Consider the following 26,352-nt stretch of genomic DNA (forward strand, 5'->3'; position numbering starts at 1 on the left):
TGTACTTTTGCTGTTTGTCTAACCATGTGCCTTTTACTAAAATGGGACTATGGTGTCAGTATTACAAAAGATGCACTTCATAATCATTTCTGTGCCTCTTGATCATGTACCCGAGTAGAACATTCTGGCATTTGACATATCTTGCACCATACCGTGGCGTAGACAATTAAACATTAATATGTTAGTTACTCTCTAGATTTCAGGTCAAATGCAAAATTTGGCCCCTAACTTGAATGTTGAAACTGTGAGCTAAGGGTGTGAAAAGGCGACTATATACAGAGAGAAAATTGGTGTTCATCTTTAAAAGGGATATAGATTCATTAATGCTGGGTGTTAAGCATTTAATCAGAAACATGGATGTTAATCACTCTTTGAAATTTTAAATTATCCATTACCCAGCACTCACTCTGAATATCCTGTATTATGCTAGAATTAATACTTTTCAAATGTGACTGTCAGCATTTATAGTAATTATATCTGCTTGATACAATGTATCCCTAATGTCTTGCTTGCATCAATTTATTTTTAAATTTTAGTATTTTTTTCTTCTAAATGTATTTTCCTAAATGAAAAGTATTACAGACACATTTCCAGTATTCAGTGCTAAAATGGGCAATACTATTCAATGAAACACGCTCACTAATAGCAATCAATACATAAATAAACATGTAAACCCCATATAGCTGACACTGTAAGGAAGGAATGCTACTCTGCCTATATTAAAACATCTCCACTGACCTTTAATATTTATAACTTTTATTAAATTCTTGTCTGTGATTCCATGGTCATGCGTACTTGATCTCTCCATCAATAGCTATCACTAGATGACCGGAGAACACACATGCAGGATAACAGCATCATTTATTTTTCTTTTTTTCTTTTCTTTTTTTAGTTTCAATACGCTGTTCCTGCTAAAATGCTTAGGTGTGAAAAGTTACCATTGAAAGTAATGGGAAATAACTTTTTAGGTGGTTTTTGGAAAATTCTGGTCTAGTGCTAAAATACTAGAAAAATGCTGAAGTGTAAATGGGTCCCTATGGTTTATAATTTCAGTGTCGCATTACCTGCCTGAAGTATATATCACTACCACCCCCGCCTCCAGCAGACGTTTATATTGGACCATTTACTCAAATCTCAACCAGAGTTATTCTTTAATCATTATATGCACATTGAAATCATTGATTAAAAATTGTGCTTTTATTTATTTACACTATTTACTAACAGTTTCCATATTTATCTTTGCTTTTTAGCAACAAGCCTAAGTCTGTCTTTGAAAAGTCGCATAGTGTCAGTCCAGGAGAATGGAAACATCAGTTTTATTTGCACAACAAAAGGCCCGAGAGTTCCATTGTCAGTTACATGGACGTTCCAACCCAACGAATTAACAGAAGAGACTATAGTGAGCATAAACTATAATGGAAATGTTAAATGGAGTGAAATCGGAAAACACTTTCAAACTCGGACCAAAGTAGAGAACGCTGAGGGGATTTCTAAACTAAGTATTGCAATGGTAAGCGCAAGTGAAAGTGGAAAATATCAGTGTCATATAGAAGCCTGGATAGCAGGAATCAAGAGGGCCCAAAAAAGTTCCAACCAGATGAAGGTAGATGTAAATAAGCCAGGTATGTGACGTTTCTCATGTTTTTTTCTTTCTTATTCATTTTCTGTTTGAATGGACATGCATCTTTCTTAAACTGCTGTTCATGCTTGAATTTTGAAAGTAAAGCATTGTGCAAATGTTGTTCCCATATCTTTTTATAAGATTATTTCAGCTTTTCTAGCTAAATCATGAAAGAGTTAAATTGTTTCTGAACCTAAGCATATAAAATGCATGTAGTTTTTTAAATAAAAAAATTACTTCTTACGTAAGGCATTTGCAGAGACTATAGCTTCAAAAATGTGGTCGACTTGCTAATTGTTTGTATGAATATTTTTAAAGCAGGAGCCTCACTTTTATATGTTTCAGCCAGCAAGCTCTCTGTCGTCAGTATGCCTCCTTCACTTAAAGCTGCACCAGGGGCTGATATTGAGATCAAATGTAAGATCAACACGCGCACTTTTGACAGCTCACAATTTGCAGTATCCTGGTATTTCAGCCAGGTGACAAATGGATTAATGAATGCAACCATTTTAAAGACAGACCGGGAGAACATGTTACATGCGGTAGAGCTATCTTCACCACCATTCAAGTACCAAATCAAAAGAGCTTCCAAAGATTTATACATTCTGAGTATAATGCAGGCAGATGTCAATGATACTGGAATGCACTACTGTGTAGTTGAAGAGTGGTTACAAGATGGCAATCGTGAATGGTATTTATTGGACCAAAAATCAACAAAAACAGATGTTACAGTTTCTTCTGCTGGTAAGAATCTTACTTTTCTCTGTGTTTTACCATACTTGACTATGAATAGAAATCCACATTAACATTTGAGCTAATAGTGCTGAGCAAGTGAATTAGAATTAACTATAAATAGAGTGTGGTGTGAAAGGTTTTTATACATTTTTAATTTGTAGGATTTTAATGTGGTCCTGTAAGGCTAAACTGTAGACAGCTTTTGAAAAACAGCAAAAATTCTACTTTGTCTTTATGCATTTTGCAATGAAAGTAAAACGGCAATTATTATGCTTTTATGCAAATGCTTCTATCATTGATTTATGCATCCTTTCAGTTTCCTAACCCACATACTCCAATACAGAATCACAGAATTCCTGAGCCTCTCCCAGTATAAGATTTGGTTTAATCCATCACAGGATACGCTCCAGTAAGAGATACCATCAACCACTAAACCATACCAGTTGAGCAACACTAATAGAGCCAACCTGCAAGTCTTTGGAATGTAGGACGAAACTGGAGTACCAGTGGGGGAAACCACAATAACACGCGGCCGATATGCAAACATCACTCATACAGTATCTCAAATGAGATTTAAACCCTGAATGCTGGAGTTAATAAAGTAGTAGTTAACGTCTGTGCCACTATGCTGCTGTCTTGCTGTTAGTTCCATCATCTGATTTACGAAGGTGGTTAAATGCTGTGCAAGAAAACGTGCACATGATTAGAGTAGTGATCCTTGTGTAAAATCAGATGTTGTCAGCTGGGTCCTCACTTAAGCAAGTGGCTTTGTGGCAACACTTAATGCCCAGTTTAAAAGATCTCTCTATTACTCATTAAGGAAAACAACCATTCAACAGTAATAAAGGACAATATTGTTTTGTATTAATTCAGAAGATTCAAGCTGGATTCAATCCAAAACCTGGAAGTGAGAGGCTCCTGAATATTTTGAAAGTGCCCAAAGTAACATGCTGGGATCTTCCAGCTGGCAACATGTTGGAGTTGCATGTTAAAAAAAACATTTCCATTTGCCTGAAGAATTAAATACCAAAGTTAAAATTCAGGCTTGAATCCAACATTTTTATATTGTTCAGGCCGAAAAGGTACGTTTGACAAATCCAGAATTTGAATTTGTTTTTTTCCTCGGGACAATTTACAAAACTTAAACATTTACTTTAGAATATTTTGCATGTTACTTAAATCAAAGTATGCTAAAGACACTTTTTCACAGAGTGGTGCTGATTATTAGACAAACTTGTGCCCTGTGTTGGCTGGGCTTGGCTCCAGCAGACCCCCGTGACCCTGTGTTCGGATTCAGCGGGTTGGAAAATGGATGGATGGATGGATGTATAATAAGGTGTGCAGTGATTAGCACTGCTGTGTCACAACTAGATTCAATTTCCAGCCAGAGAAATTGGCTTTTTTTGTAATGTTCATGTGGATTTCTACAAGATATTTCAATTTTCTTCTTATCTCCCAAAGATGTTTGTGTTTGCTTGTTTATTTGTCATTTCTAACTTGGCCAGATGTGTGTCATACGTATCCTGTCATGGAAGAAACACTGACATCCCATTCCGGACTGACCCTGCCTTGTATCTGTGGCTACTCTGGTCAGCTTTGGCTTCTGTGACCCTTTCTTGGATAAATGTGTTTCAGAAAGTCAATGGTTAGCTTCAGTCATTGGGTGTGCTTTTTTCACATTAATGACAAAGTAGAATTTTGTTTGTTTTGAAAAGAAAATGTTTTTTTCTCCATGATTTCATGAAGACTAGGTAAAAGTTCAAGTATTTACAAATATCTTTAACAGTAAAAACTGCATTCTCTCTACACCATAGACCAGTTGAATGTGACTATACATTTTGGTCTAGCTTTCTTAAATTAAAAATACATTACCTGTTAAATGCATCATAAACTGGAAGAATATTCCACTTGCATTTTGAGTAAACGGAATACTAAAGATTCATTACTCATCCATTTTTTGTAAATGTTTACTGTTTATTAGAATGAAATGCATTTCAGCAGTACAACCAGATTGTTTTTACATTTCTTATAAGTAAATATTGTGGTTCATAGGAGACTTAATAATAACTCCAGAAAACAGGTTCACTTTCATTCCATCTGCAGCAGAATGCACTTTTTTAACAGACCTCTGAGTTTCAAGGGCACATGTCAGCAAAAATGAACCAAGGGTAGAAACACAAAATAGCAATCAGTTCAGTAGCCTTTGGAGGTAACTTCCTAACACACACACTGTATTTTGGGAAATAGACTATAATGTTGAAACTTGTGTGAATCAGGATAAGGAATATTTGTGTGAAGCAAAAGTTCATTATGGGTGGCACGGTGGCGCAGTGGTAGTGCTGTTGCCTTGCAGTTAGGAGACCCGGGTTTGCTTCCTAGGTCCTCCCTGCGTGGAGTTTGCATGTTCTCCCTGTGTCTGTGTGGGTTTGCTCCGGTTTCCATCCAAAGACATGCAGGTTAGGTGAATTGGCGATCCTAAATTGTCTCTAGTGTGTGTGTATACACACCCTGCGGTAGGCTGGCGCCTTGCCTGGGGTTTGTTTCCTGCCTTGTGCCCTGGGATTGGCTCCAGCAGACCCCAGTGACCCTGTAGTTAGGATATACTACTCTTTTTGATAGATTTCCTGGGATCTTTTATGACCACAGAGAGTCAGGACTTTAGTTTCACATCCTATTTGAAGGACACTGCGGCACAATTTCCTTATCACTATACTTGTTGCATTGGGATCCACACACAGACCACCGGATAAGAGCCCAGATGGCCTCACTAACACATTTTCCAGCATCAGCTCAAGCTTTTTCCTAGATGGTCTCCCATCCCAATGCTGGTCGGGCATAAACATGCTTAGCTTCAGGTGGATTACTTATTCTGAAGTGCATGTGGTATAGCTGCATTTCAGGAAAAGCAATCAGAACACATAGTTGCAATTCGGAGTATTTCATTTGGTTTAACAATTTACCTCCATATGTGTATATAAAAGTTACATTAGATGCCACCAAGCTCCTAGAAACAGTTTTCAGACTAAGCAGACATTTATTAGGTGCACCAATCTAGTACTAGGTATGACTACACTTGGCTTCTGGTACAGCTTGAGTTCCTTAAAGAAAATATTAAATAAGCACCTGTAAATATTCCATTGTGATTTTAGACCATTCCCACTTGATAGTTTTTTTTGAGTTCCTGCAAGTTTTTCAGCTACATACAGTATGAGGGAGTGACTAAAAATGTATTTAGCCTGACCAGTTTAAAGAAACATCAATCACTGTAACTTAAATAAAACCATTTCCTTCTGGTTTATAATAATCCTCCTCTGTAGCTGACTTGATATTTTCATTATTGGCATAACACATCCCATGGAGATGGGTCTTCAGAGTTTGGAACAAGTGTGTGTGTCTCAAAGGGCCAGACATACCTTTGAATCCATGGTTTAGCAGAAATGAAACAGGAGGAGGAAAGCTGACAGCTTTCCTTGTGCATTTCTCCTCGCTTGACTACTGCAAATGTTGAAGCAAATCAGTATAATATTGACTAGTTATGTGACCTTTTTGAGTAATGTAATCAATATGGATTATACTCTCAAAATCATAAAATATTGTGCATATGTTTTTGCATGTGTATTGACATCCTGAAAACCACAATTAGGAGTGGTGACAAGACACGGCCATAACAAGAGTTTGACACTCATAGTGACACCCCATATTACTAAAGCACCTCCCCACAACATATGTCAAAGGACATGGTCACATACATGTAGACTGAATTATAATTTTCCCATGCATCCTCCAAACCGTGCCAGGGTGAAGAGCTGGTCTACTTTTCTACGGCCAGGACGAAATCCACATTTGCTTCCTGTATCTTTGGCTCAACCATTCTCAGCGGATTCTTCCTTCCAGTACTCTTGCACCTTATCTGGGAGGCTGAGGAGTGTGATCCATCTGTAGTTAGAACATAACCGCTGGTACCCTTTGTTAAATATGGGTACCACCATACCAGTCTGCCATTCCAAGGGTGCTTTACCCTCCTTCCATGCTATTTCAACCACCCAACAGCCTTATAACTACAGAGATCTTGGACCACCATATTGACTTCACCAACAGTGATGGGATTCCTTCCCACTGGACTTATCCAATGCTGCATCACGATAGGAAGGGTTAAGGAGTTCCAAAGAGTTCCTTTCACCACTCAACCACTTCCTTTGAAGAAGTCAGCACTTCCCCACCCCTTTTTTGCACAATCTAAACAAGGTCACGCCTTCCTCTCCTGAAGCATCAAACAGTTTGCCAGGACTACCTCGAACCTATCTGATAGTCTTTCTCCATGGCCTCTTCAGACTCCTCCATCTGATAGTCTTTCTCCATGGCCTCTTCAGACTCCTCCATCTGATAGTCTTTCTCCATGGCCTCTTCAGACTCCTCCCATGCTTGAGCTTTTGCATCTACAACCACTTCTGCAACAGTACTTTTACTCTGTCAGTACCTCAGGAGATCCCACTAAGAGCACTTCTCTAAAGGCTACCTTCTTTAGTTTGACTGCTTCCATCACCACTGTTATCCATCATCGGGTCCTAGGGTTGTATCTTTGAAATGCCCTGACCTCATTATGAGCATAGCTTTTAGCAGCTGATTCCTCAACTGGGTTTTTGAACGGGGTTAATTTGGACTCAACATCCCTGACCTCACTTAGCACATGGGAGAAGTTCTTTCCATGGCAGAAGTTAAACTTTTTCAAGAAAGGATGCCTCAGCCAGTTGTTCCCAGGATACCCTAACTGCTTTTCTAGGCTTCACGTTTCTATCTGGCCTAAACCGTTCATTCCAATCCAGCTCACTGTCAAGTGGTGATCAGTTGATAGCTCTGCCTCTCCTCTCTTCAACCAAGTGTCCAAAACATATGATCTTGGGCCGGATGACACAAATATAAAGTCTATCATCATCGTGGGTGCTCTAGTATCACATGCACTTACAAGCAATATTGTATTCGATTATGGTGTTTATGATGGACAATTCATGACTAGCACAAAAATCAAAAAAAAAAAAAACACACCATTCTGGTTCAAATTTGGCAGGCTGTTTCTCCCAATCACACCCTTCAAGGTATCTCCATCATTTTCAACATGAGCATTGAAGTCACCCAGTAGAGTGAAGTCACCCAGTAGACCTACTGGGTCAGCTGGCGGGCAACTTTCAAGCCCCTCACCCATCATATCTAACAAGGCTGAATACTCTAAACAGCTCTTTGGTCCATGCACACAAACAACAGCCAAGAGTTTTCCTCTCAATGATTTTGCAGCTGCATTGCAACAACTCTCTTGTCCTCTGCAGAGAAATGTCTTTTGTTTTGAGCTAAATCAGCATTGAACAGTCATATGGCAATACCATAAGCTTATTTTAAAAAACAGAAGACTTCATTGCCTCTGTGGGTTCCCTGACTTTTTTTAAGGAATTCTTTTTCTTAGGTTTATTTTTGAAGCAGAAAAATAAGTGTATGTTGCTCCTCTTTGCTTTGCTTCCCTTTGTTCTCCTTCTCTCTTTGAAAGTAGTATACGTTTGTCCTGTAGAGAAGGCATAGAGCATCCAAGGAAACATTAGGTGTGTTTGCATGCATATGAATTATCCTGTTATACAAAGAAACGTGGTTTCTAAAATGCCATGTAAACACTTATTCTGGTTAGAGAATTTGTGTTATTTGCCTCTGAGAAACCTGGTCAACAGGAGTAGATTTCTTTATGAATAACCTGATTATGTGACCATGTAAACCAAGGTTTTGTAGTCTGAGCACGTACGTTGGCACAATGCTAAACCTGGCAACACGGTCTCAAATATGGATGTTTACGAAACCAGGTCTCTGCCTTAAACGGGTTATTCATCTTAATCCGGTTATGTGTTTAAACACACTGATTGACCACTCTGTTACGCCAAGAAGAAACAGATCTGATTCTGATCTAATAACTGGGTTCTTTTTCATTTTTTACTCATGGCTGTTAAAGGAAATTCTAGGCTGCTGTTGTAATCAGATTTAACAACAGGTCTTGTGTATTTAAATGTAATGGAACACAAGATAGAACCTACTCTGTGCTCTTTGAGGCAACTACCGTATTTACTTGTGTACCACGAGCCCTCGTGTAAGATGCGCACCCTAATTTTTACAAAGAAAATAGTGAAAAAAATTTGCCCCGTGTACGACGTGTGTTGTGATTGTATAGGAAGCGTTTAGGGCATGTTTTCCGCGATATGCACTTCTGTTTTTGTTGCATGACGAAAGAGCAAGCGAGAGAGAGAGAGAGAGCGTGCACGCACGGGAGCGAATAAGCGAAAGAGAGCGAGAGAGCGCACGAGCGAGCCCAAGCAGAAGAAGTAAACATTACAGAAAAAAATTTCCTTGTGTATGACACTCACCTGATTTTCTAATGCTAATTTTCGGGAAAAAATGTGTGTGTGGTACACGCGTAAATACGGTATTTCTAAATGTTGCTTTTTCTTGTTATCAAGAAATGCTTTCAGTTTTAATCATGTCAATGAATGGTGAAATTTTATTGCATTTTGCATTATGTTTTAAATATAATTCTTTGAAAAAATCAACTGTGCAAACTGCACCCTGGTTACTTGTAATCCAGATGGCTGTCAGCACAATACCCCCCAATAGACTAAGTGTGTGAATGTGAGACATATAGTTAGTGGGTCACTGCTCCACTTTCAATGGAATTGTTTTGTGTTTTGTATCTTGATTTGGAAAGAAAAGTAACTGTTAATGGCAAAATAATTTATTTGAATTTTACTCTGTGTGTACTATTTATTATAATACTCTTACAATGATCTGTAAATTAAAAGTAATTATTAAAACATTTGCATAGCAGTATATTTTCATTATCTTAATATTGTTTGCAGAGCCACATTAAATAAATACAAATTTGAACTGTGTTATTTAATTTGAATGTACAGTCAACTAAAACAAGTTGCGTTTTTTTTTTTTTTCTCATGTACAGGAAACAAAGTGCATGTTATGATAACTCATGAGAACATCTCCACAGAAGCCATGAAGAGCTTTCAGCTGAACTGCCACATTACTTCACATTCCAGCAATGAATCCCGGTTTGATGTCACATGGTCAAGAATGAGTGAAGCAGGACAGGAGCAAGATATCTTCAAAGCTCAACGTTTTTCAACCTCTCTCTCCACGGTTGTTAAAGACAGGATATTGGTCTTTGAAAATCCAGAACAGGGGCTATATAGCCTAACAATGCAAAATGCTGAGGTGCAGGACAGCGGGAGATATGTCTGCCATGTGGAAGAGTGGCTACTGACACACAGAACTGCATGGCACAAAATTGCAGAGGGCAGATCTGGAATATCAGCAGTTTATGTTACAGAGCAAGGTACAGATTTGACATTTCTTTGTTATTCATGCTATTTAGTATAGGTGGAAACGTAATGTGTTTGTGGTCATAGTATAAAGTATTGATCATGATCAGTCAATGTCTTTTGTTATTTTCTAGGAGTAAACATGTCTGCTAAACTGTCAGTTTGCTAAAGAAGAAGAGTAGCAAGCAGCAATCTGCTTTTTTGGGCTGTAGGCGTACCAGGGGCTGAAATCCATATAAGGCTTAATGCACAACATGGAGACAGTTTTATTATGGACTTGTGTTTACAAATGAATTAATAAGTTCCAAAAGTGTTAACCATGAAGAAGGAGCTAGATGACCATCCACACCCATTGTGTCCCCTGGTATATCTTCAGCTCATAAAAAGAATTCAACAGCTCACTGTTCTTCTTTGGTGTTCTGCTCTTTGCTGCTCTCCTTTGGGTACCACATATATGTATAGCGCACAAATTCTCAAACACACTTATTCATTTAATATATACTGTATATATATATATATATAGTATATATATATATATATATATATTATATATATTATATATATATATATATATATATATCAGCTGCAGAACTTCAAGAGTACTGATTATAAAGCAGCTCAGTAACATCAAAAGAACAGGAAGGGACATTTTAGCACCAAGATATGAAACTCAGTCCAATGCTGAACTGATACCTAGACAGACAAGGTGTACACTGACTGTATGTTACATTTTAAACTAGATGATTGATCTTTAAAAGCAAAAATTCAGTGGCATTAGAGCTGTCTATCTGCTCAATCAAGAGGCAAAAGATAATTTCAACAAAACAGACTGTAAAACCAGCGTAATGTAAAATCACCCATTGAAACATGTTTAACAGTTTGACATATTTTTTGCCTGCTGTTAATACAGATCACTTAAAATATTGCCTCTGCACAAAGTATAAGTCAGCCTTGAAGTGTTCCTTTTAGGCAGTTACAGATAAGGAAGACTGGCTCCAAGCTCTAATGGGTGTTCATATTTGAAAAACAAAATGGTTACTCTTTAGAAACCTGTGTGTTTTACTCAATTAGTGGAAGACATGGATCTTCCATCCTCAAATAAAACGGAACGGGATGTCGGTTTCCTGTTGTTTTTGGTGCACATGCAATATCATTTGATGTTGGAATATCATAGCTTTGTTGGACTTGTAATGGAATATTATAGCATTGTTGGACCTGTGCAAAATTGGTTAGGATGTACATTTGTACTTGTTAAACCTGTCTCCTCCCACTGTGGTTTTTGTTTTTCCTCTTATTTGTCTCTTGTTTTCAAACACTTGAGCATAAGCACTGTTAGCATCAATTAAATCTTGTAGTTTTGTAAGCAAATGAGGAGAGTTGTCTGCATTTTCAGACCTTGAAAGTCTTTGTCTTAGCACTTCATCAGGATCGATAAAGTAAAGATTGGCGTAGGCTGGAGGTTGGTCTTTGCAGAGATGTAGTGCATTGATATAATGATAAACCTGATTATGAATACTGAATACGTAGGCAATGTGTCCTGAAGAATTATGAATAGCGACTCCCATGGATGTAAACGACAAGGAGTGGTGGATGCTATGTATTTTATTTTTGCACTTCCTGTGGAAGTTGAGGCTGATCTGTTGCTTTTGTATGTGCGTCAGTGTCCTGCTGTCTCACTGTATGTTTTTTATTGAAACGGCTACAGCTTTAGGCCTGCTGCTGTACTGAAGTCATGGATCATGTTGGTTTTGTGACCAAACGGTGTGTGAGACTTTCTTTTGTGGTAGGAATGTATATTTGTATAGGAAGCTGTCAGTGTTTGTTATGCCCATGTCTCAATTGATGCATGTGTCACTGGTGTTCAACAGATGGCGCTGCAGTACAAACTGTGCAATGTGCTTAGCAGAGTTCAGTGTGGTCATGTCACAGTGCCTTTCCTGTCCAACATGGCCAGTGCAGTGCAGGCTCAATTGCTACAGCACCATTCCACATGCATAAATTGATGACGAGTCTTGAGATAAAACCTAAAAATAAAATGGTAAAAAGAAACAGTTAATTACAAGGTCACAAGGCAGCTCTCCTGATTATAATTTCGGTCTTTGCCCAAAATGTAAAAGTAGGGCTGATTGATTGACTCCTGCTTATCCTGTGGTTACAGTTCTCTTTTTTGGTCAAATGTAAATAAGTGGCTAATGTTCACCCATGGAGAATCTTCATTTTGATTAGACTCCAGATGTTAGAAATGAAAAAGGAAGCACCAGGCTGTATAGAGGAGCAAGTGTAGTTCTGTTTAATAGTGCATCAGACAAAAGCATTTAGATCATGATTATCTTTGTATTGTCACAAACCTAACAAAAGAGGAAGGATGTTTCATTTCTGTGGTATTTCATTTCCATTGAATGATTCTTTTCTTTATAAAGAGCTTTGTCATGGTTTTGATGTACTTTCTGTGGTTCCACATAAAACAGATTGCTTTTTAGCCATCATTGACATTGACAAGATACTGAGATCCAGGAAAACAGTATTTGGCTTTTTTTCCTGAACCCACACTTGTATATTTGTAGTATTGTATTCATATATTTACACCTTTTTTATTGTTAGAAATGAACCTAACTGAGTACATTTAGAAAATGAATTCCCTGACTGATGCATGTTACTTTCTGTTCCTTTTCAGAACAAACCACCTTTTCCGTAGTCTGCTCATCCAAGTATCTCTTCACATTTGTGTTCATCTATCCATTTATTGTCATTACATTGCTACTTATTTTGGTAACCTATCTGCTTTTTAAATTACGCACAAAGAAGACTAATGAATCCTCCAAAAAGAGTAATGGGACACCTCTGTGGAAGGAGATGGATCCTGTCAAGTTCTTTGCTGTCAATGGTGAGGAAAACGACTGATGAATGGAGAACAAAAATCTGAACACTTAACTCAGCAGCAAGGGGAATGAATATAGATTGTTTACTTTTTTCAGGCAGTCTTCCTTGAGCATATTTGGTTTTGTGCATGATTATAAATTGGTGTGTCCAGTGCTGCTTTTTAAGCAAAAATCCTTTGGTAATGATTGCCCATAAACAGCAAGATCTACAGAAAGCTCACTAGCCTGTTGGCATCAATGTACTGTACGCCTGATAGAGTTGGTTCTAATTGATCATACTGATATAAAAGAATTGACTTCAGGTTTGCCTTCTGCATATTATACGTATATACAGTGGTGTGAAAAACTATTTGCCCCCTTCCTGATTTCTTATTCTTTTGCATGTTTGTCACACAAAATGTTTCTGATCATCAAACACATTTAACCATTAGTCAAATATAACACAAGTAAACACAAAATGCAGTTTGTAAATGGTGGTTTTTATTATTTAGGGAGAAAAAAAAATCCAAACCTACATGGCCCTGTGTGAAAATGTAATTGCCCCCTGAACCTAATAACTGGTTGGGCCACCCTTAGCAGCAATAACTGCAATCAAGCGTTTGCGATAACTTGCAATGAGTCTTTACCAGCACTCTGGAGGAATTTTGGCCCACTCATCTTTGCAAAATTGTTGTAATTCAGCTTTATTTGAGGGTTTTCTAGCATGAACCGCCTTTTTAAGGTCATGCCATAGCATCTCAATTGGATTCAGGTCAGGACTTTGACTAGGCCACTCCAAAGTCTTCATTTTGTTTTTCTTCAGCCATTCAGAGGTGGATTTGCTGGTGTGTTTTGGGTCATTGTCCTGTTGCAGCACCCAAGATCGCTTCAGCTTGAGTTGACGAACAGATGGCCGGACATTCTCCTTCAGGATTTTTTGGTAGACAGTAGAATTCATGGTTCCATCTATCACAGCAAGCCTTCCAGGTCCTGAAGCAACAAAACAACCCCAGACCATCACACTACCACCACCATATTTTACTGTTGGTATGATGTTCTTTTTCTGAAATGCTGTGTTCCTTTTACGCCAGATGTAACGGGACATTTGCCTTCCAAAAAGTTCAACTTTTGTCTCATCAGTCCACAAGGTATTTTCCCAAAAGTCTTGGCAATCATTGAGATGTTTCTTAGCAAAATTGAGACGAGCCCTAATGTTCTTTTTGCTTAACAGTGGTTTGCGTCTTGGAAATCCGCCATGCAGGCCGTTTTTGCCCAGTCTCTTTCTTATGGTGGAGTCGTGAACACTGACCTTAATTGAGGCAAGTGAGGCCTGCAGTTCTTTAGACGTTGTCCTGGGGTCTTTTGTGACCTCTCGATGAGTCGTCTCTGCGCTCTTGGGGTAATTTTGGTCGGCCGGCCACTCCTGGGAAGGTTCACCACTGTTCCATGTTTTTGCCATTTGTGGATAATGGCTCTCACTGTGGTTCGCTGGAGTCCCAAAGCTTTAGAAATGGCTTTATAACCTTTACCAGACTGATAGATCTCAATTACTTCTGTTCTCATTTGTTCCTGAATTTCTTTGATCTTGGCATGATGTCTAGCTTTTGAGGTGCTTTTGGTCTACTTCTCTGTGTCAGGCAGCTCCTATTTAAGTGATTTCTTGATTGAAACAGGTATGGCAGTAATCAGGCCTGGGGGTGGCTACGGAAATTGAACTCAGGTGTGATACACCACAGTTAGGTTATTTTTTAACAAGGGGGCAATTACTTTTTCACACAGGGCCATGTAGGTTTGGATTTTTTTTCTCCCTAAATAATAAAAACCATCATTTAAAAACTGCATTTTGTGTTTACTTGTGTTATATTTGACTAATGGTTAAATGTGTTTGATGATCAGAAACATTTTGTGTGACAAACATGCAAAAGAATAAGAAATCAGGAGGGGGCAAATAGTTTTTCACACCACTGTATATAATATATATATATATATATATATATATATATATATATATATATATATATATATCTATATATATATATAATATATATATATATATATATACATACATAGTTTCTCTTTCTAATGAAGCACTGTGACTGGATAGTCCATGCAGTAGTTAGCAGAAGATACAATAGAAGAACTTGTTTGGCCAAAAGAAGTTTTCTGTAAGCACTGTGTAAGAATGAACTTCTAGCTGGATGGACGATTTATAGCTGTCCAGATCCTCAAGCTGATTTGGTATCACTTTAAACAGCAAAAGGCAAAACCAATGTGACAAACACAAAAGGGCTCCTCAGAGGCTCTTTGTTCCAAGCATGGTACCTTCAGTCTCTTGTATTATTAAATGAAGCAGCTACTGTACATTTTGGTTAACCCCAGTTTTGAATGCAAATGTTCTCATTGGGTTTGTGATAAAATGAAAGCTTACTCCACCTGTTTAAACCTTAGCCGATGCATGCTAGTTTTCAGCTTGTTGTAATGTAACATTCAAAATCTCTTTAACTAGATTGTTCATCAACGTAATTAACACCACTTCATAATTTAGGGTTTAATTCCTAAATCACATGGCTGAGATTAGCCCTGCTGTTGACAGTAATAAATAATGTTTGGCCACTTCTTTCTGCTAACACTTGACAGACTGCCTTTTATTATAACTGGATTATGTAAACATGATTTACTAAAAACTGTTTCAAGGATTCTGAAACAATACAAAACACCTGCAACAACAGCATTTGACTTTGACCTTCAGCAGTCATATTCTGTTGCTGTCAGTACCCATTATTGATTTCTCATCTAGGAATGTCAAAGTCCACTCAGGCATTACGCACTCCATACAGTTAGGATCATGACTAGACTGCCAGCATGATGTGGCTGCTTACGGCTTTGTAAAGCATTTAAATGTTCAGTGCTCTGCATTTGAATTTCTAGCAGATTATTTTTATGAAATAACAAAATCAGAAAAATATAAAAAATGTCTAATAAAAAAGAAATGCTTATTTTTGGCTTGTTTTACCTACTGTAAGCAAGATTTGTCATTTATTATGAATGCAGTACTTGATGTTGTATGTGCACTCCACATTGTGGACATGTTCGCATTATGGTTTGATATCATAACATAACCATGTTTATCGTATTAATACACTGCTTAATAAGGCATAGCATACTTGAACCCCCTGCAGTGCACTTTAAACCATACAAGGGGGGTTTACAAAGGACCACTTCATGTCCACTATCTTAATAAAATAAAACTTTCACTGTAGTCCAAGTGGCTTTGCCATGTTTTTGCAAAGAGAGAGTGTTTCAAATTATATCTCAGACTGTAAATATTGAAGAACAGAAGAAGTAAATAATTATTTTTATTTAGTTTAAAATAATTTCACATGTAATATATTCACTGTCTTGTGCATTGGATTGCAAGCAAAACCTGGAGAATATTTTTGTTTCATAAAGAAGGCAGTGGAGGGCAATGACCATTTATCACTTGTAGCATTCACTGCCAATTTATTTATTTTTTTGGGGAGAATACAATCAAAGTATTAGCTTTTTTGACTTACTGTATTCAAAACAAAATATCAATTTTGCTTCCCTGCCATTGTTAACAGTTGTAATTGAATGATATTGAAGTTTGAGTATTTGGAGTTGTGTATGGCATTTTTAATATTTTCTGTAAATTTAAGATGTTTTTGGTTCAACTGTTACAAATTCAATATGTAAATTATAAATTCTTTAATAAAGAGTTGTTCTTTTAAATTATACAACATGCCCTGTCTCTCACATCAAACATTTCTTATATCCAATGTGGGTACCTGTGCCTGGGTAGCCTGCAACTCTTCTGTCTGCATCTTTCCGTCATATGAAATTTTAATATAATTTGTAAAATGTTAAATAAATGAAAACAGACGCGTACAAGTGGGTGGAAGTAGTCACCTATTTATTTTAAAAAACCTGTTTGCTATTTTATGTTGGGATGCTGCAGTGCAGAGGCACATACAGTTGAAGTCAGAAGTTTCCATACAGTTAGGGTGAATTCTTTTAAAGTCACTTTATAACCCCTCCATAAATTTTATACTAATAAACTATACATTTGACATATCTTTAAGGACATCTTCTTTATGTAGGGCAAAAATGATTATTTTCCAACAATGTTCACAGTCCATCCATCCATTATCCACTGCTTATCCGAAGTCAGGTTGCGGGGGCAGCAGCCTAAGCAGTAACCTCCTCAGCCCAGACCTCCCTCTCCCTGGCCACCTCCTCCAGCTCCTCTGGGAGGACCCCGAGGTGTTCCCAGGCCAGCCGGGAGATACAGTTAGGTCCATAAATATTTGGACAGAGACAACTTTTTTCTAATTTTGGTTCTGTACATTACCACAATGAATTTTAAATGAAACAACTCAGATGCAGTTGAAGTGCAGACTTTCAGCTTTAATTCAGTGGGGTGAACAAAACGATTGCATAAAAATGTGAGGCAACTAAAGCATTTTTTTAACACAATCCCTTCATTACAGGGGCTCAAAAGTAATTGGACAAATTAAATAACTGGAAATAAAATGTTCATTTCTAATACTTGGTTGAAAACCCTTTGCTGGCAATGACAGTCTGAAGTCTTGAACTCCTGGACATCACCAGATGCTGGGTTTCCTCCTTTTTAATGCTCTGCCAGGCCTTTACTGCAGCGGCTTTCAGTTGATGTTTGTTTGTGGGCCTTTCTGTCTGAAGTTTTAGTCTTCAACAAGTGAAATGCATGCTCAATTGGGTTACGATCAGGTGACTGACTTGGCCATTCAAGAATTTTCCACTACTTTGCTTTAATAAACTCCTGTGTTGTTTTGGCTGTATGTTTTGGGTCATTGTCCATCTGTATCATGAAACGCTGCCCAATCAATTTGACTGCATTTAGCTGGATTTGAGCAGACAATATGTCTCTGAACACCTCAGAATTCATTTGGCTGCTTCTGTCCTGTGTCACATCATCAATAAACACTAGTGTCCCAGTGCCACTGGCAGCCATGCACGCTCAAGCCATCATACTGCCTCCACCGTGTTTTACAGATGATGTGGTATGCTTTGGATAATGAGCTGTTCCACGCCTTCTCCATACTTTTTTCTTGCCATCATTCTGGTAGAGATTGATCTTGGTTTCATCTGTCCAAAGAATGTTTTTCCAGAACTGTGCTGGCTTTTTTAGATGTTCTTTAGCAAAGTCCAATCTAGCCTTTCTATTCTTGAGGCTTATGAGTGGCTTGCACCTTGCAGTGAACCCTCTGTATTTACTTTCATGCAGTCTTCTCTTTATGGCAGACTTGGATATCGATACGCCTACTGTCTGGAGAGTGTTGTTCACTTGGTTGGCTGTTGTGAAGGGGTTTCTCTTCATCATGGAAATGATTCTGCGATCATCCACCAATGTTGTCTTCCGTGGACGTTCAGGTCTTTTTGCGTTGCTGAGTTCACCAGTGCTTGCTTTCTTTCTCAGGATGTACCAAACTGTAGATTTTGCCACTCGTAATATTGTAGCAATTTCTCGGATGGGTTTTTTCTGTTTTCGCAGCTTAAGGATGGCTTCTTTCACCTGCATTCAGAGCTCCTTTGACCGCATGTTGTCTGTTCACAGCAAAATCTTCCACATGCAAGCACCACACCTCAAATCAACTCCAGGCCTTTTATCCGCTTAATTGATAATGACATAACGATGGACTTGCTCACATCTGCCCATGAAATAGCCTTTGAGTCAATTGTCCAATTACTTTTGAGTCCCTGAAATGAAGGGATTGTGTTAAAAAAATGCTTTAGTTGCCTCACATTTGTATGCAATCGTTTTGTTCACCCCACTGAATTAAAGCTGAAAGTCTGCACTTCAACTGCATCTGAGTTGTTTCATTTAAAATTCATTGTGGTAATGTACAGAACCAAAATTAGAAAAAAGTTGTCTCTGTCCAAATATTTATGGACCTAACTGTATAATCCCTCCAGCGTGTCCTGGGTCTGCCCCGTGGCCTTCTCCCAGTGGAACATCCCCGGAACACCCACCCAGGGAGGCGTCCAGGGGGCATCCTGACCAGATTCCCCAACCACCTCAACTGACTCCTCTCAATGAGGAGGAGCAGCAACTCTACTCCGAGTCTCCCCCAGATAACTGAACTCCTCACCCTATCTCTAAGGGAAAGTCCAGCCACCCTGAGGAGAAAACATGTTTCGGACGCTTGTATCCGCGATCTTGCTCTTTCGGTCACTACCCAAAGCTCGTGGCCATAGGTGAGGGTAGGAACGTAGATCGACTGGTAAATCGACAGCCTCTGCTTTTGGCTTAACTCTCTCTTCACCACGACAGACCATTGCAGAGCACGCATTACTGCGGATGACGCACCGATCCATCTGTCGACCTCTCCATTCTTCCCTCACTCGTGAACAAGATACCGAGATACTTGAACTCCTCCACTTGAGGCAGTAATGTGTTCCCAACCCGGAGAGAGCATTCCACCCTTTTCCGGCTGAGAACCATGGCCTCAGATTTAGAGGTGCTGACTCTCATCCCCGCTGCTTCACACTTGGCTGCGAACTGCTCCAGTGAGAGCTGGAGGTCACTGTCCGATGAAGCTAACAGAACCACATCATCCGTAATAGCAGAGACGAGATTCTGAGGTCACCGAACCATACCCCCTCTGCTCCTTGGCTGTGCCTAGAAATTCTGTCCATAAAACTTATGAACAGAATCGGTGACAAAGGGCAGCCCCGGGCGGAGTCCAACCTCAACAGGAAACGAGTCCGACTTATTACCGGCAATGTGGACCAAGTTCCTGCTCCTCCTGAACAGGGACTGAATGGCTTGTGACAACACAGGATGCTTCGAGGGACACGGTCGAATGCCTTCTCCAAATCCACAAAACACATGTGGACTGGTTGGGCAAACTCCCATGCCCCCTCCAGGATCCTGGTCAGGGTGTAGAGCTGGTCCAGTGTTCCATGGCCGGGACGGAATCTGCATTGTTCCTCTTGAATCTGAGATTTGACCATCTTCCAGGGACTCCAAGAAGGCTGGGTACTCCGAACTGTCGTTCAGCACACAAGCGAAAACAACAGTCAGAGTCCTTCCCCCAACTCAAAGGCTCAGGGAAGCAACCCTCTCGTCCAACGGGGAGAATCCCAACGGACAGGCCTCGAGCTGGGGGGCCATAAGCAAGCCGACCCCTGCCCACCGCCTTTCACACATAGCAACTCCAGAGTGGAGCAAAGTCCAGCCTCTCTCAAGAGGAATGGTTCCAGAGCCCAGACCGTAAGTAGAGGTGAGCCCAACTATGTCTAGCCGGTACCTCTCAACCTCACGCACCAGTTCGGGCTCCTTCCCCACCAGAGAGGTAACATTCCATGTCCCAAGAGCCAGTTTCGGCAACCAAGGGTAGGAATGCCAGAGTTCCTGCCTTCGGCCACCACCCATATCGCATTGCATCCGACCCCTATGGCCTCTCTTGCAGGTGGTGAGCTCACAAGAGAGCGGAACAATGTTGCTCCTTCGGGCTGAGCCAGACTGGGTCCCATGGTCCAGCCACCAGGCGCTCGCCAGCGAGCCCCACCCCCGGGCCTGGCTCCAGGATGGGGCCCCAGTAACCCTTTCCCGGGCAAGGGAAATGCCGATCCTTGGTTTAAAGCCATATGGGGTCTCAGGATCGAGTTAGACTGGATCTTCACCTCAGACCTGTTTGCCTTAGGAAGCCCTACCAGGAGCATGTAGCTCCCGACAACATAGCACCAAGGATCACTAGACCACGCAAGCCCTTCTGCCACGGCAAGGCCTCGATCCAAGAAGTGTTCACAGTCAGATTATTTTACTTTTTAATGACTATATCACAATTCCAGTGGGTCACAACTTTACATACATTTGGTTAACTGTGCCATTAAGCAGCTTGGACAATTCCAGAAAATGATGTCAAGCCTTTGGATAATTACGACAATTAGCTTCTGATAGCCAATTAGCCCTGATGCAGTCAACACGTGGATGTATGCTAAGGCCTACCATCAACATCACTGACTCTTTGCTTGACCTAATGTGAAAATCAGAACAAAATCAGCCAAGACCTCAGAAAAAAAATTGCGATCCTCCACAAATGTGGATCATCCTTGGGAACAATGTCTAAAGGTTTCATGTTCATCTGTACAAACAGTAGTACACAAGTATAAACACCAGGGGACCGTACTGCTCAGGAAGGTGGTGCATTCTGCCTCCAAGAGAAGAATGTACTTTGGCACGAAAAGTGCAAATCAATCCCAGAATAACAGCAAAATTACCTTGTGAAGATACTGGAGGAAACAGGTAGACAAATATCTATATCCACAATAAAACAAGTTCTGTATCGACATAGCCTGAAAGGCTCCTCAGCAAGGAATCCACTGCTCCAGAACCCCATAAAAAAGTTTGCAATGGCATATGAGGATAAAGATCTTACCTTCTGGAGAAATGTTTGCTGGTCTGATGAATCCAAGATCAAACTGTTAGGCCATAATGGCCATCGTTTTGTTTTTAAGGGTAAAGGGTGAGGCTTGCAAGCCAAAGAATACCATCCCAACCATCAAGCATATTGTGGAGGTGCTTTGCTGTAGGAGGGATTGGTGCACATCCTAAAATAGATGGCATCATGAGGAACGAAAATTATACGTACTGTAGGTATACTGCAGCAACATCTCAAGAGCTCAGCAAGGAAGATGAATAGAAATGAGTCTTTAATCTTGTTTTGAACAGTTCAATTGTAGACGACTCCTTTATGTAATGAGGTAAAGAGTTCCACAGGCAAGAAGCAGTTGCTTCAAAAGCCCTGTCTCCCTTAGTTTTATACTTGATATGAGGGACAACAAGAGATAAATGACCAGAAGATCTAATCACTCTAGATGGCTGGTGTAAAGCACACAATTCAGATAAATAGGGAGGAGCAAGCCCATGTAAAGATTTAAAAATTAGTAGCAAGATTTTAAAATCAATTCGAAAACTGACAGGCAGCCAGTGTAAAGAAGCTAATATTAGAGAATCAGAATCAGACTTTCTCGCCCTAACCAGAAAGCAAGCGGCAGCATTCTGGACCAGCTGTAACCTACGTTTCAGGGATTTGCTAATCCCAGAATACAGTGAGCTGCATTAATCAAGGTGAGAAAAGATAAAAGCATGAGTAGCTTTCTCAAGATCCCTAGAAGATAAAAAAGGCTTGATCTTACCTAAAAGACAAAGCTGGAAAAAGCAACTCTTGACTACAGAATTAATCTGCTTCTCAAAAGTGAGGTTACTGTCAAAGATAACACCAAGATTGCAGATTTGAGGTTTGCAAAAGACAAAGAAAGAGCCAAGAAGTCCAAGACCAATTTGGGCTTTAGCTGATGGACCCACTATAAGCACCTCCATTTTATTTTGATTCAGATCAAGAAAATTATTAGCCATCCAGGATGTTAGTTCAAAAAGACAGTTGTGTAGTTGATTCATTACAGAGTTGCAGATGGGAATATAAACCTGAGTATCATCAGCATAGCAGCAAAAAGAAATGTTAAATAGGGTGAAGGTATATAGAGAATAAAATAGGACCCAAAATGGATCCCTGAGGAACACCACATTTAAGAGGGTTAGACGAAAAAGACGAATTTAAAGTCACTGAAAAGTGTCTACCAATTAGATATGACCTGAACCAGTTAAGAGCAGCCCCTTTAAGCCCAACAAGATGTTCAAGCCACAACAGAAATATCTCATGGTCAATAGTGTCAAAGGCAGCGGACAGGTCGAGTAGGATAAGGACTGCAGTGCCACCTGAGTCAGTAATAATAGAGATGTCATTGAATACTTCCAGGAGGGCTGTCTCAACACCATGATAATGCCTAAAGCCAGATTGGTAGATCTCAAATAAATTATTGGAGTTAAGGTGATCAACCAATTGATTATAAATAATTCTTTCTAATATTTTAGCCAGAAATGGCAATTGGGAAATTGGTGGAAAATGGGCTAAAACTCTAGGATCTAATTCTGCCTTTTTTAGACAGGGACGCACCGCAGCATGTTTAAAAAATGAGGGCACAACCCCCTCATTAATAGAACTACTGATAATGGCTAGTAAAGGTGGACCCAAAACATCAAAGGCTTCCACTAAGAGGCATGGTGGTACAATATCAAAAGGACTGAGAGTAGGTTTAAGGGTGTCAAAAGTACTTTTTAACTGTGAAAGTGAGACAAGGTCAAAAATTCCAAGACAATGCCATGATTAACAGTAGGAAGTTCATAGCAAGTTGGAACAATACCATAGCGGATTGTATCCATTTTACTGACAAAGAATGAAATACAGTGATCCCTCGCTATATCGCGCTTCGCCTTTCGCGGCTTCACTCCATCGCGGATTTTATATGTAAGCATATTTAAATATATATCGCGGATTTTTCGCTGCTTCACGGGTTTCTGCGGACAATGGGTCTTTTAATTTCTGGGACATGCTTCCTCAGTTGGTTTGCCCAGTTGATTTCATACAAGGGACGCTATTGGCAGATGGCTGAGAAGCTACCCAACTTACTTTCTCTCTCTCTCTCTCTTGCGCTGACGTAGGGGGGTGTGAGCAGGGGGGCTGTTCGCACACCTAGACGATAGGGACGTTGCTACCTTCTGTGTGCAGCTGCTTCCTGAAGGACATGCTGCACGGTGCTTCGCATACTTAAAAGCTCAAAGGGCACGTATTGATTTTTGACTTTGTTTTTCTCTGGCTCTCTCTCTCTCCCTGCTCCTGACGGAGGGGGTGTGAGCTGCCGCCTTCAACAGCTTTGTACCAGCGGTGCTTCGCATACTTAAAAGCCAAACAGCCCTATTGATTTTTTTTTTTGACTGCTTGCTTTGTTCTCTCTCTCTCTCCTGACGCGCACTCCTTTGAAAAGGAAGATATGTTTGCATTCTTTTAATTGTGAGACAGAACTGTCATCTCTGTCTTGTCATGGAGCACAGTTTAAACTTTTGAAAAAGAGACAAATGTTTGTTTGCAGTGTTTGAATAACATGTATAAACGGTGCGTACACACAAAAATGTTGCATAAGAACGTTTCCACGTTCAAATCGCATTGTATAAAATCTAAACTTGGTGTAAAGCCATGCACATTTCCACGGTAGCTCATACCCTGTCGTACGCAAGTTCTTTGCTCAGTTTTGCAGACTTTGGTCACCCAGTCTCAAAGCAGTGTTACTGTTCCTGTGTGGTTATCCTTTCTTTTTTAGATCCACATCCCTGATGCGGCTTTATAAATACACTGAAATTAACCGCATATTGTTTATTAGTTTAATGCATCTGATTGTAATTAACCTGTAACAATATAATGGTCCACAGAATGGTCAAACTATTCCAAATACCATAACTGCTTTAGTGTTGTTACTCTCACTGCACCTTCTTCTTCTTCTTCTTCTTTCAGCTGCTCCCGTTAGGTGTTGCTACATCGGATCATCTTTTTCCATATTACTCTCACTGCACCACTCGGAGTATTTATATCACTGTATCTGAGTGTGAATCACAGCTGTACAGCAGCTGATCAGAAAGAGAATTATCGGTATACAGCATCAAGCACACACTGCCTCAGCCATGCTGTCTGTTGAACTGCTCTCATAAGACAAACGCTTCAGAGCCTTTCCTGTACTGACTTCGCGGTTCACAAACATTTTCATCCCAAGAACTATAAATGTACTCAATCAGTCCATCAAGTGCTCCTTGTAGAACTGTTTGTACTTATAAGTACAATTACCTCACTGTAAACTTGCGATACAGTTATAATATTACACAACCTGAGCCACTTTATAAAGCGCGTATTTACATATGATGACAATATCATTTTTAAGATGAAATGCAGCAAAATATGTTTATTATATTATACAGATAAAACTTTAACTTTAACTACACGGTGCCGCAGCACTAGGTAGTTCATGAATTGTTCCTGTCTCGCGCTGTATTCTTGATGGTGCTGGCGCGACACTGGAAGGATAGATGGATAGAATAATTAAACACGTACTGCGAAGATATTTCAATGTTCCTTAAAAGTTTGGAAGAACCGGCATTCTAAGCTTACAGATGGCTTAACGTCTATTACAGAGCTGAATGTGTGGTGATTGGGTATTTGGAGAAAGAAAAGTAAGGACAGGAATTGGAGGTTAGTACGTTTGAAAGAGACAGTACTGCTGCAGTAAATTATTTCATCGAAGGTCACGCATGGCGCAGCAAGCATCTTGTGTGAGACATGAACAATCACTGCGCCACCGTGTTCCCATGTTTAATATCCATCCATTATCCAACATGCTGAATCCGAACACAGTGTCACGGGGGTCTGCTGGAGCCAATCCCAGCCAACACAGGGCACAAGGCAGGAACCAATCCCGGGCAGGACACCATGTTTAATAACATGCTTTAACTCCTATCATCATGAAAATGATATCACATGTAAATCTCAGTATTTAAATTATTCAGAGAGCTGTAATATCATGAATGTAATGGATTCTGTGTCCTGTCAGAGGAAGAGAAAGCCCAGAAGCACGTAGTGATTCACACACATAGAGCACATAGAAGATCAAATACAAAACAGAGCATTTAATGTGCTACTTTAGTTACGATGGGATTTGAGAAACTAATAAATTAAACAATTTTAAGATGAAGTTTATGATGTCCTACTTTAATGACAAAATAAACTACATGATTAAAGTGGAAATTTAGAGATTAAAGTTGACATTTCATGCTTTTTCCCCAGTATGTGCCTTTTTTTTTTGTCTGTACCCTAATAAGCTTTCATATGACACTCAGACGGTGGGCTACGCCTCGCCTTTTCACGGCGACTTTGATATGTGACAACTTCTTTTTAATTTCGGGCACTGTGCAACTTTGTGAACATGAGCTTTTGAGTTTGTCCGACACGCTATGTCACTTGATCAACTTCCTTTTGTTGTTTATACCACTGTTTAAACCAACAAATAGTTTTTCCTTGCTTCCACTTGGTATTCACTGAAATTCTTCTATTTTCCCTTTTGCCATTGCCTTTTCACAGAAGGCTGAGCATAAGGGCTATTTATATTGATTTGCATATTCAGAGGCGTAATTCTGGGAGGAGTTGGGGCGGGACAGAAGGCGCGTGCACGTGCGTTACTTTTCACGCTTACCAGGATTTATGGAGCGGAAGAACATGGAAGTTGGCGTTCGCACAGATTTATGCATTTGGATTTTTTTGTGCATAAGCACATTTCCGCTTTTGTGCTTACATCATGTTACGCACGGCGTTATGCATGAGGCCCCAGGTCTTCCCTTATTACAGAGTATCTTGAGCAGAGCAATTGAGTCTAAAACCGTTTTACAGGAAGAATTAAATTCTAAAACAGAATCATCGATACCATCATATTGAATATGTACATCAAGACTAGAGAATATGGTTTCAAAATCAGATATAATAGAAGAATTTAAAAAGCGAGAACAGCATGGAGCACAACTAGAAATAGGAACATCAACAGTTATATTCAAATCCATCATTATGTAAAAGTGATCAGTAAAAGAAACATTGTATAAATCAATATTATTAACTGAAATATCACGTGTAAGAACGAGATCAAGGATGTGACCGAGAGAGTGAGTTGGCGTATTAATATGCTGGATAGAATCAAATGAGTCCAATAGTGATAAAAAGTCATTAACCAAAGTTTTCGATTGACAACAAACGTGTATGTTAAAATTGCCAACAATAAATACTTTGTCATGGGAGAGGGTAATATCAGCCAGGATATCAGTTAAAACAATTTAAAGGCAATGCTA

The 26,352-nt window shown here is 39.6% G+C and overlaps 1 protein-coding gene across 3 annotated transcripts in view; it reads left to right on the plus strand.

Annotated features, from left to right (window-relative positions):
- The window catches only part of LOC114650841 (immunoglobulin superfamily member 3-like), a 92,995-nt gene extending 80,046 nt beyond the window's left edge, over positions 1 to 12,949 (plus strand). For all 3 annotated transcript variants that reach the window (XM_051926057.1, XM_028800731.2, XM_028800730.2), the window contains 4 exons: positions 1,251 to 1,622; positions 1,967 to 2,365; positions 9,339 to 9,728; positions 12,389 to 12,949. In XM_051926057.1, coding sequence (XP_051782017.1) covers positions 1,251 to 1,622; positions 1,967 to 2,365; positions 9,339 to 9,728; positions 12,389 to 12,615 — 1,388 coding nt within the window. In that variant the 3' untranslated portion in view covers positions 12,616 to 12,949. The remainder of the gene's footprint in view (positions 1 to 1,250; positions 1,623 to 1,966; positions 2,366 to 9,338; positions 9,729 to 12,388) is intronic.
- Positions 12,950 to 26,352: the final 13,403 nt, after the last annotated feature.

The sequence above is a fragment of the Erpetoichthys calabaricus genome, chromosome 4, assembly GCF_900747795.2.
Source record: "Erpetoichthys calabaricus chromosome 4, fErpCal1.3, whole genome shotgun sequence".
Taxonomy (NCBI): domain Eukaryota; kingdom Metazoa; phylum Chordata; class Cladistia; order Polypteriformes; family Polypteridae; genus Erpetoichthys; species Erpetoichthys calabaricus.